This window comes from Electrophorus electricus, chromosome 10 (assembly GCF_013358815.1).
Source record: "Electrophorus electricus isolate fEleEle1 chromosome 10, fEleEle1.pri, whole genome shotgun sequence".
Taxonomy (NCBI): Eukaryota; Metazoa; Chordata; class Actinopteri; order Gymnotiformes; family Gymnotidae; genus Electrophorus; species Electrophorus electricus.
The window spans coordinates 19,954,342-19,966,841 of record NC_049544.1 but is presented as its reverse complement, the minus strand read 5'-3'; the positions used below and the strand labels follow the sequence as shown (position 1 = coordinate 19,966,841).

At 43.5% G+C, this 12,500-nt stretch overlaps 1 protein-coding gene across 1 annotated transcript in view; it reads left to right on the top strand.

Annotated features, from left to right (window-relative positions):
- The first annotated feature begins 1,680 nt into the window (after positions 1-1,680).
- ca14 (carbonic anhydrase XIV) overlaps positions 1,681-12,500 on the top strand; it is a 12,484-nt gene continuing 1,664 nt past the window's right edge. The window contains exons 1-10 of the mRNA XM_035530754.1: positions 1,681-1,893; positions 3,203-3,392; positions 5,079-5,258; positions 5,723-5,871; positions 9,407-9,502; positions 9,912-9,970; positions 10,688-10,739; positions 10,833-10,959; positions 12,130-12,153; positions 12,300-12,384. Of these exons, the coding sequence (XP_035386647.1) occupies positions 1,681-1,893; positions 3,203-3,392; positions 5,079-5,258; positions 5,723-5,871; positions 9,407-9,502; positions 9,912-9,970; positions 10,688-10,739; positions 10,833-10,959; positions 12,130-12,153; positions 12,300-12,384 (1,175 nt within the window). The remainder of the gene's footprint in view (positions 1,894-3,202; positions 3,393-5,078; positions 5,259-5,722; positions 5,872-9,406; positions 9,503-9,911; positions 9,971-10,687; positions 10,740-10,832; positions 10,960-12,129; positions 12,154-12,299; positions 12,385-12,500) is intronic.

Below are 12,500 nucleotides of genomic sequence, written 5' to 3'. Positions count from 1 at the left end.
ACACAGTGGCTAGGAATAACATGCAGGCTAGGAATCACGAAGGCATGGATTCACACACAGAGGCTTCGATTCACACCCAGAGGCTGTGATTCACACAGTGGCTAGGAATAACATGCAGGCTAGGAATCACGAAGGCATGGATTCACACACAGAGGCTTCGATTCACACCCAGAGGCTGTGATTCACACAGTGGCTAGGAATAACATGCAGGCTAGGAATCACGAAGGCATGGATTCACACACAGAGGCTTCGATTCACACCCAGAGGCTGTGATTCACACAGTGGCTAGGAATAACATGCAGGCTAGGAATCACGAAGGCATGGATTCACACACAGAGGCTTCGATTCACACACAGAGGCTGTGATTCACACAGTGGCTAGGAATAACATGCAGGCTAGGAATCACGAAGGCATGGATTCACACACAGAGGCTTCGATTCACACACAGAGGCTGTGATTCACACAGTGGCTAGGAATAACATGCAGGCTAGGAATCACGAAGGCATGGATTCACACACAGAGGCTTCGATTCACACCCAGAGGCTGTGATTCACACAGTGGCTAGGAATAACATGCAGGCTAGGAATCACGAAGGCATGGATTCACACACAGAGGCTTCGATTCACACCCAGAGGCTGTGATTCACACAGTGGCTAGGAATAACATGCAGGCTAGGAATCACGAAGGCATGGATTCACACACAGAGGCTTCGATTCACACCCAGAGGCTGTGATTCACACAGTGGCTAGGAATAACATGCAGGCTAGGAATCACGAAGGCATGGATTCACACACAGAGGCTTCGATTCACACCCAGAGGCTGTGATTCACACAGTGGCTAGGAATAACATGCAGGCTAGGAATCACGAAGGCATGGATTCACACACGGAGGCTTCGATTCACACACAGAGGCTGTGATTCACACAGTGGCTAGGAATAACATGCAGGCTAGGAATCACGAAGGCATGGATTCACACACAGAGGCTTCGATTCACACCCAGAGGCTGTGATTCACACAGTGGCTAGGAATAACATGCAGGCTAGGAATCACGAAGGCATGGATTCACACACGGAGGCTTCGATTCACACCCAGAGGCTGTGATTCACACAGTGGCTAGGAATAACATGCAGGCTAGGAATCACGAAGGCATGGATTCACACACAGAGGCTTCGATTCACACCCAGAGGCTGTGATTCACACAGTGGCTAGGAATAACATGCAGGCTAGGAATCACGAAGGCATGGATTCACACACGGAGGCTGGGCTAAACAGACAGGGTTTAAATACATGTACTAATAAGAATTTAACAAGACACAGATGCTGCAAATGAGGGGCAGAAAAAACGAAACATGGAAGCAAAACAAATACACAAGACAGAGTAACCATGACAACAAGGACGCGAAGAGACATGATAATCCCCCCCACAAAGCGTGCCGCACTGAGGCGCGCAAAAAAAACCCAAGAAAAACAGGACTAAGAAGATACTGGCAGGAACAGAACGGGCAAGACAAGGAGTAGAATCAGGAGCAAAAACAGAAGCAGGAAGGACACAGACAGGCAAAGGACAGAGGAGCAGAAGAGACAGAAGACACAGAAACTGGAGACTCAACAGAAACAGACGCGAGAACGGACACACGGATGGGCACGTGGACAGAAACCAAAGGAGACACAGGAACCGGAATGAGCACAGAAACAGGCACAGGGACAGGCAACACAACAGGGGCAAAAACAAGACCAGACATAGGAGCAGGCAACATAGCAGACACGGGAGGCCCACGGGAAACAGGACGCACAGGCCGGCACGAGACAGGTGGGAACCAAGGGGTCAGAGGCAGCAGGAGACACAGATGGGGGCAGGATTGGGCATGGAACATGAAGCCTGTGGGTCAGGAGGTAGGTCTGAGGGCGTGGAGGTGACTGGCGAAGGGTACAGGGGGTCCGGGGGCACGGGTACGATGTTCAGCGTCGGGTCATGGAGGCCCGGGGGCGCCGTTATGGCGTTCAGCAGAGGGCCCGGGGGCCCCGGGGCATGGGGACAGGCTGAGTGGCATCCACTATGCTGGGAACAATAACTGGCAGGTCGGCGTCCTTCACGCTAGGAATAACATGCAGGCTAGGAATCACAAAGGCATGTATTAACACACAGAGACTTCGATTCACACACGCAGGCTGGGATAAACAACAGCCAGCCAAGCAAACGGGGAACGAGACAGGGTTTAAATACACATATGAATAAGAAATTAACAAGACACAGGCGCTACAAATGAAGAGTGGAGAAAACGAAACACGAAAGCAAAACAAATACATGAGACAGAGTAACCATGACAATGAGGACGCTAGGAGGGGCCAAACGTGACAGTCACACACAAACATCCAATTGTCCATAATGATAATGAACATCTGTATGTTTTACCAAACGCAGGTTCTACTGCCACATGGATGTCACATGGATGCTGAAGATTTGTGACATTTCAAGAAATCAGAAAAACTGAAGACGTTTTATCACATCAGTCTCTCTAGGTCTGCAGGTAGACCTTGCTGAAATTTGCTATTTTCACTAAACTGCATGTGTGTGTATTTTCAGTACATAGCGCTTGCTACACTCACTACACTACATGTGTGCATTTTCAGCAAGTAGCATTTGATACATTCACTGCATGGCGTGTGTGCGTCTTCTGCTTTTGTGCCATTGGATTGTTTTTTAATAGCTCTGTGGAGCGCCAGGGGCCGTTATTGTTGATGGTGCTTTTCATGGAATTACAGTGAATGAATTTCAGTGCCGAATTTCAGTGTATATGTCCCTTTGTCATCTCTGTCGGGCCCTGTTACTTCCACACGATCTCTTTGCCATCAGAGAGAGAGAGAGAGAGAGAGAGAGAGAGAGAGAGAGAGAGAGAGACTTAACAGAGAGAGAAGCAAACAGTAAGATAGTGTGAAGTAAAAAAAAAAGGGGGGGAGAAAGATATAAAAAGTGTATAAGAAAGTGTGCAGAGAATGAGGGAAATCGCTAGCAATAGGTCAGGCTGTATAGCAGAGAGAGAGAGAGAGAGAGAGAGAGAGAGAGAGAGAGAGAGAGAGAGAGAGAGAGAGAGAGAGAGAGAGAGAGAGAGAGAGAGAGAGAGAGAGAGAGAGAGAGAGATGGACATGGCGAGGAAGAAAAGGAGACTGCTCCACTTTGGCATGCGCTCATTGTCTCCTGCAGATAAACGCTAGCATGTACAAGCAGCAACACCGCCCCCTTCAGTGCGCCAGACGTACTGCAGGTGTGCAGTGCCGCCTTGCATCGTTGGCCAGCACCACGGTAGCCCTCTGCGTGTGCCATATGGAAACCAGTGGTGCAGTCACTCCTAACCTGGAATATTTGCTGCCACGTGCCAATCATGTGAGGCTCGGTATGAATGGACATCTAGAGCAGTTTGATTATCTCTAGCAAACAACTCTTTCAGCTCAACTTAGTTGGTATTTTAGAAACCAACACTCAGTTGAACTCGACTCCAAACTGGAATTACTTAGCCAATGGGTCTTTAATACGCAGTGTAATTCTTTTATATGTTAATATTTAAGATTTAATATTTGATCATTCACTCAAGGTACAGACATATTCACAAGAAATGTGTTTGGTGAGGACTGTATTTAGTCTTTATCTCATGTTCCCTAAGTCATGAAAGACAGTACATTTGTTTACTTGCATTGTTTAAGAATGATGGCCATAATCAGTTCTATGGGGCTAACCTAATTAAACTGTTTCATTGGAGATAGAAGCTTTAATCAATCATTGTTCTGTTTAATAGACTGTTTAGAAACAAAGATCGTTGGGACCATAAAGGTTTTACATGAAAATAATCATGGTTGTGGGCATCTGTGTCTATGCATGCATGCATGCATGTGTGGTTGTGTCTGTGCCAACGTGTGTGTGCGTATGTGTGTGTGCGTGCATGTGTGCATGCATGTGTGTGTGTTTGTGTGTGTGTGTGTGAGCGCGCATGTGTGTGTGTGTGTGTGTGCATGTGTGGTTGTGTGCATGTGCGCGTGTGTGTTTGTGTGCGTGCGCGCCTATGTTTGTGTGTGTGCGTGTGTGTGTGTGTTTGTGTGTGTGTGTGTGTGTGTGTGTGTTTGTGTGTGTGTAATTTGGTGTTGTGTTTTTTGTCCGTATTTGGGACAGCCTGCTAGAGGTGGTCTGGGAGAGCCAAGGAATATGTGTCCCACTGTTGTCATGGTGATCGCCTTGGTAACGGCAGAGCTGTTTTACCAAGTTTTTCTCCCCTTCATTGTATGCTTGTGTGCTTGTGTGTGTGTACAGGGGGTAATATGTTGCCTTTATGTATGAAGAATGCCTTTGCTGCCATGCTGAAAGGACCCACACACACACACATACACACACACACACGCACACACACACACACACACACACACGCACACACACACACTCACACACACTGCATATTGCTACACAAGTTGACTTTGGGAAGTAACATTTTCTGAAGATGTTGTATGGTGAAGTTCTTTTTTACTGTGCACCACATACAAAAGCATGAATGACAATTAAAGGCTATTTTCCCTGTAGACACAGTTTCAACCTAATTTAATGTTCATGTCTAGGCTTAAGAGAACACGGCACAGCTAATACTGTGATTGGCAACTGTTAAAAACCTTTTAAAATGTATTTCTTATCATTTGTTGAACTCTTGTAGCCTCTTGTAACCACTCATCTTTTTCATTATATAGTTCCTCTGCTGGTAAATAAATGTATATGAACAAGACTTAATATCTGTTTGTGTGTAAGGCTTAATGTTGGTGTGTGTGTGTGTGTTTGTGTGTGTTTGTGTGTTGGTGTGTGTGCTATGAAAAAGCACACGTATCCACACACACACACACACACACACACACACACACACACACACTCAACGACATTAAGCCTTACACACAAAATCTTAATTTACTTTCTGCTATTTCAACTGCTTTTATTTTTATTTTATTTTTACAGTGTATGCACATGTACCCACAAATTCTCTCTCTCTCTCTCACACACACACACACGTACATTCCCACATGCTCTGGAAGGTTTTGTGCTTCCCCAGAACAAGGCGGGCAGCTGGAATGGCCAGAGCTGTTTCCAGAGTGCGGGGGATTGGCGCAGTCGCCCATAGACGTGGTCACTTCCCAGACACGGCACGAGCCATTGCTGCCCCCACTCCGGCTGGTTTGGCACAACAGGGATGTCTACGAGCCTTTCACTCTCTCCAACAATGGCCATACGGGTACTCCTTTCCATATGTCACTCGTGTACACACACACACACACACACACACACACACACACACACACACACACACACACACACATCAGAGCTCATGGCTGATACTCTTTTCCTTATATCACCATTCAGATCCACCTGCACACAGACACACACCATATCACTCTCAGACACCTCAAACACACACAGACCCACTTGCACAGAACTCCTGGCTGGTATTCCATGTTTTGAGACTGCAGTAGATCTCTGCATGCACGTGTCATAACATCTGTGTGTTTTTGACATAGTGGGTGTTGTGTTCAGTGAAGAATAGCTCAGGCTGTATTTGTTTAAGTTGAACACATCATAATCCAAAAAGAATCTCCAGGAGAATGGTAACATTTAACATGCCAGAACTCACTCTTTCTCTCTCTCTCTCTCTCTCTCTCTCTCCCCCTCTCTCTCCTTCTGGATTGCTGTCTCTCTCAGTGAAGATGGCATTGCCAAGCAGGATGGGTGTTGCTGGGTTGCCATGGCAATTCAGTGCCTTCCAGCTCCACCTACACTGGGGGAATGGAGCCATGGACATGGCTACTGGAAGTGAACACACCATTGATGGACAAAGTGCCTGTGCAGAGGTGTGTGCGTGTGTGTGTATGGGTGTGCGTGTGTGTGTGTGTGTCATAATTAGAGAGCCATAATAATAAATAGAGCCAGAAAGAAACACAGGCATGAGGGCAACCTGGAACATCAGCACTCCACCACTCTCAGTCACTTCAGAGGTGAAGTGACAGCATCATAACATTCCAGTTTACCATAACCCACAATGCCCATGGACCACCAGATTTACACCTTTACCGAATATGGGAAGTAGTTAATGAAATGCCTGACTGTACCGATTTTCAGTCTAGCCTTAAATATTGAGACTGTGTCTGAGTCTCCAACATTTACAGGAAAATTATTCCATAGTGTGGGAGATTTATAGGAAAAGGCTCTGCCCCCTGTGGTAGAATTTCTTACTTTTGGTACTAGTAGAGAACCTGCACCTTTTGATCTAAGCAGACATGGTGGGTCATAATGCACTAGGAGTTCTCTAAGGTACTGTTAGGCAAAACCATTCAGTGCTTTTAGGTCATTAGAAGCATTTTATAACCAATATGAAATTTTACTGGGACCCAAAGTAACATAGCTAAGATAGGATTAATGTGATCAAAATTTGCAGTTCTAGTAAGAACTCTGGCTGCTGTATTTTGAACTAGCTGGAGCTTGTTTAGGCACTTAATGGTATAGCCAGATAGTAAGGCATTACAGCAGTCCAATCTTGAGGTGATGTATGAACTACCTTTTCTGCATCATGTGGGGAGAATGTTCAAGGAGGAGTTAATTCAGTTTAGTAAAGGTTCAATTACTTCAGGTAGGATTTCCTTAAGAGTGTGGACAGTGAATCTAAAAGCAAGTGGATGATTTGAGCATGAAATCAGAGATGTAAGTTCAGTCTCTTGGATAAGTGTAAAGGATTCTATACTTTTTAGGTTTGGTTGTTCTGATCTCTAAGTCATTGGCTGATGTCTCTTAATTTTCTCATTGGTGTGAGTTTTATTCCTAGTTAGATGTGCAATTGTACTAAATGGAAATCTAGGATTAGTTTTATTTTATATTAGGGTCGGTAGGTAAGATGTTTGAGTGGTAATAAGTGCCTTTCTGTACTTGAGAAGGCTCTCCTTCCATGCAAGCTGGAGGACAACAAGTTTAGTGTGGCACCATTTACGTTCTGTCTTTTGAGTGTTCTGTTTTGAATTGTAAATGTGGTCATTATACCAAGGTACTAATTTTTTGTCCCTAATTTTTTTATTCTTAAGTGGAGAAACATCATTGATGTGAATACTGCTTCTAAGCATTCAGTTGTTTGCTCAAGTTCCGCAGAGTTTGAGGGTATCCCAGTTACAAATGATAAGTCTGGGAGATTCGCAATAAATCTAGATTCATTGGCTGATGTGATCATGCATCTGGTGTGATAGTGAGGCGAGGTACTCATATGTGGCTCATATGTAGTTCAAATGAAATGAGGGAATGAGCCGAGATGGTATCAGACTGGAGTAGTATGACTATGTCTACATCGTATGTCAGTACTAAATCAAGCGTATGTCCACCAGAGTGTGTGGTTCTCTTATACATTCGGTGAAACCAACCGATTCTAATATAGAACTAAAGGCCAATCGCAGAGGGTCTTGGGCACTATCAGAGTGAATACTGAAATTGGCAACAATAATGGCTCTTTCTACTAGAGTGACTAGATTAGAGAGGAAATCTGCAATGTCGTTAATAAATTCTGAATAGGGTCCCGGTGGCCTGTAGATGCCAATCAGTGGAAGAGGCTGGGTGGGCTTCTTTTCACTGGCTATATTGTTTATGCTAGTAAAAATAATTTCAAAGGAGGGTTATAGGGTTTGGGGTAGAGGTTTAGCAACTAACATCCACAATTTGGCTATAGGCCTTGTTCCAAGCAAGAAGAATATATTTTAGTTGGAAAATTGTTACAATATGTACATAAAAGACTATGATACAGTTTATCCATTAATGTACCCAAAGAATGGAATAACAAAAGTCCTCATCCTATCAATTTAATAAAAAAAAAATGACATAAAGCGATTTCAAAAGATAAGAGATCAAATTTAATGAAATCCTGGTGCCAAGGGACAGTGATCTGTGAATCACTAAGAAAGCTCAGTCAGTAGATGATAAAACTTGGGTCAGGACCAGAGCATGTGAGTTAGATCTTTTGTGTCTACCGAACTCCAGTCACAGATGGGGTCTGTTCTGTGGGTGTATTTGGTCAATCTTGCCTCACACAGATGTAGAAGAAGCATGCCAACATCAAAAAAGCGCTTGAAGTATTAAAATACTAAATTGCATTTAGGTATGAAAAGTAATAATTACCTGTTTTAACTAGGGGATGTGCCATGCACAGAGTTTAAGAGCTCACCTAAACAATGAGGGTAATATAGTTAACATACTGATGTCAGAGGGAGGTATATGTCTTTAGAAAGATGGTTGGGAAAATCCTCACAATCCTTAAAAGTGTAAAAATCTATGTGAGGTGAACACTCCTTCATTGTCCTCGAAGTGCTAAGGGAATCTATACAGCAGGTTTGCGCCAGGGCCCTGGATCTCTATTGGCCCCTCCCTCTTACTTACATGGCGTTTACTAGAGGTTGATGGCGTGGCTCTAAACTGTTTGTATGACTGTGTTTTTACACATCTTTTTTAGATAGTGATCTATGACCGTAGGCTGCATGAGTAGCGGAGTACTGCAAGCTGGAAATGAAACGATTTTTGTTATGTTTCTTATTAGTGAGTATAAAGTCCGTCCATCCATGTTTTTCTCATTTGGATTTAGCCTTCAACTTCATGGCCCCTTAAGTCAGGGATCGGCACTTCCTGTTGCCATTTAATTGCAGAATTTAGCTTTAAAGTGCATAAGCTGGCAGTTTTAGCTGGGACCACTGGGAGCACTGGGAGCACTGGGAGCACAGGTCTTTTTGGAGACTGGTTTGCTTTATTGGGGTTTGGAGGGAAGCCTGAACAAGAGGCAGAGGTGTAAGCCTGCAGGCAAACCCCAATTCCTGTCCATCTGGCCTGATTCAGCTGGGCCAAAAAAAAAAACCAGGGAAAAAGAAACATGGAGACCTGTTCCATATGACCCCCACTTCATACCCCTCATCCTGCTTTAACTGACCCCCACCTTCTCCCCCTACACCCATCCACCCCACCCTACCTTAGTTATTGCTGGACAGAATAGATGTTGTCCAATGGATAGTTATTCAGATTCACTGAGCTGGGTTTTTAATGGATTAGACAGGAGAGAAGGCTTCCTCTGGCACTGCTTTCTAAACTTGTTACACACACACACGCACACACACACACACACACACACACACACACACACAATTATTGAATGCATGCAACAACAGCAATACAGTCCTGTAAGGCTGTTTTTGCTAACAATAATATTTTGTTGTTACAAGTCTTTTTTTTTTTTACATTAATTTAAATTTTACTGAACTAGAAACAACTAGTGGATTTTTCTACCATGTGTCATGTTTTTAGTCTCTCTCTCTCTCTCTCTCTCTCTCTCTCTGGGGCTCTCTCGGTCTGTCGCTCTCTCTCTCTAAGCTCCATGTAGTGCACTATAACTCAGAGCTGTATGCTAATGTGTCTGAAGCTAAATCCCAGGAAAACGGCCTGGCTGTTCTAGGAGTGCTTATACAGGTGCATTCTACTGACTTATAAACATACACACAGCTTTGTGTTTACAGCTATTCCCAGAACAGACCACGGTAAAATGTGTCACATATATGTTAGAACATGTTAGAAGTGCAACTTGAATGCATGGTGAAAATGCTTTTTAACTCGGTCAGGACAGTATTTTTGATGAGCAGTATATTTTCTAGATCACCTTTTGAGCTTTTTAAATCTTTCTTTTGTTATCAGTGTACAATAAAGTTTTAAGCTATACAGCAGGTCCGGTTGAAATGCTTATACCAGAATGCACTGTGTGTGAACTTAAAAGCTACTGCGCTTTAATCCTCTAATTTCCAGTTCTGACTCGTCCTCACTCTGCCAGTTATTACCAGTGTTTATTGTTTCCTCTTGCTCCTCAACCCTCTCACTTTGCCAGTCAGGTGAGGAGATCAATCAGGCGTATAATAATATCCTTCACCACCTGGCCTACGTCAGGCATGTTTGTGTCTGTGTGTGTGTGTGTGTGTTGATATATGCATGTATGACTGTATTATTGTATTATTGTGAGTTACAATAATTACACTGAATTAAAACCTAGCTTTTAGAGTGCCTAACAGAAACATTTTTCCTGGCTGCTACATTAAAAAAGTGAATATATTTTTAATACTCTTCTGCTTCATGCAAATGTCATAGAACAGTTTTTCCTGCCCAGGCTCTGAAGAACACCAGGTGCTGTTTGATGCTATGATTTTCGCTGCTCTAATGCATTCGGAAACTATGAATTAGCCGATGAGTTGTGTCAGGCATGCGACAGCAATGGGAACACTGCATTGGGGTACTTGAGCAGCTGCAGATACTGTAGCTGAGTTTCTCAGCATCTGATCTACAGTAGGTCCATGTTTCTCAGCATCTGGTTCTCTGCAGCTCAGAGTTTCTCAGCATCTGATCTACAGTAGGTCCATGTTTCTCAGCATCTGGTTCTCTGCAGCTCAGAGTTTCTCAGCATCTGATCTACTGTAGCCCTGTGTTTCTCAGCATCTGATCTACGGTAGCTTCATGTTTCTCAGCATCTGATCTACTGTAGCTGAGTTTTTCAGCATTTGATATAGTGTAAGTTCGGGTTTCTCAGCATCCGAGCTACTGTATGGCTGTGTTTCTGAGCATCCGATCTACTGTGACTCTGTGTTTCCCAGCATCCTATCTTCTCCTTAGGCCCCACGACACAGTCCAAGGTTTTCACTCTATATCAGCTCTCAACATTGATGTCACTACCCTTTTTTTGTTTTAATGCAGTGCAGTCCTCTCCTCTCCTCCTTTACATTCGCCTTCTCCTCCTCTCCTCTCCTCTCTTCTCCAGCTGCTGATGATGGAGATGTTGGTGTACTCCAGCAAGGCGGGTGAGATGGAGCCCACGATGCTCCAGAACAATTATCGCTCCACGCAGCCACTCAACCACAGGGTTGTGCTCTCCTCCTTCATCACTGGTACACGGGTGGGGGAGCAGACGGAGGCAGGGGGCGAACGGTGGGTGGGGGGGTTAACAGGGTGTGGGGGGATTGACGGCACAGCCGGTGCTTTGTGTGCACAATGGCTGATTAGTTCAGATTGAAAATCTCACTCAACACAGAGGTCATTGTTATTATGGCCGGTGGGGGTGGAAGGGAAGTGCTGTGAACATCAAGTGAGAAAAAGGACAGAAAACACCTTAGGAATGTTGGAGATTGTTTGCACTAAAGTACTCATGCCACCCCCATCAAAGAGAACACTTGTTAGCGCTTTGTGTTTCTCTTAGGCATGCCCACATATACGCGCGTGCACACACACACACACACACACACACACACACACACACAAGCCTGCACACAGTCATACATGCTCACATGCACACAAACACAAAATCTAGACCCTCTCTGTTGAAAACAAGTGCATAATATTAAAACATCTAATGTGTCAGTTACTGTAACTTCAAGGCTGCAGAGTCGAGCACAGGTTGATAAAACACTAAGTATTTAATAATGTAGAAAGCTTACAGTTTATGGGCAGAAGGATAATCCAAAAACTAAGCAAGGGTCTGAACACAGGTAGACAGTTAAAAATAGCAACCAAAACACAAGGGCAGAATAAAAAAGCAAAAACCAAAAAACAGGTTAAAGTAAGACACGGGAGTCCAACAACAAGAACAATAAGCAGACTGACTAATGCAATGGTTGACAAACAAGACCTTGTGAAGAATGGGGATTATAAATGGATAACCCAGAGCAGGGGATGCTATCATTAGCTCCAGGAGTCCTGGAACTAATGACAGGGTTGTTGAGAGTGGTTAGTGGTGTTGTGGTTCTGGGAAATGGAGTTCTGACCTGACCTGACATTCACCTGACGGTCACCTCATTTTATAAAACTTCATCATCTCTAAAATGCAAATGATATTTTATTCTGTTAATGCATTTTGGATAAAAACGTTAGTTCAGACTGTTTTTAACTGCTTACTCATCAGAGTCACGATATTTTAACAGGAAATAAAAATGTCCACATCTCGTCATAGAAGAGAAAATGTTTTGAAATCATTTCAACTTTTCATGACTTTCATGCCTTTATTAACATGTATGAGGTATTTATGTTAATAAATAATATTCCTTCTGTTTTTTTCTAATTAGGGTCAGTGAAAAGGTACACAGCTGGTAAGTTTGTCAGTTTTGATATTCATTTTTCATTGTGGATATCAGTTTTAAAAAATGTTTTAGATTTATATTCAATTTTATGTAATTTTTTGGAATTAGAGCAAATATATTATTTCTCTCTCTTTCGCTTTGTGTCTCTCTCTGAGGTAAAATCTCTGCCATCGTAATGGGCTCTGTTTATGGATGTGTTGGTCTGGCTGTAATCATCTGCTTCATTGTGAAAACAGTGCGGTAAGAAACTGCTAAGTGTTTATTTTCCATCAGAAGCTCATTAACAGTGCTGGAACTAACTTAATCAATTTTAGGTATTTTCATTATGTACTCAGTTTGACATCATCATTTGCATC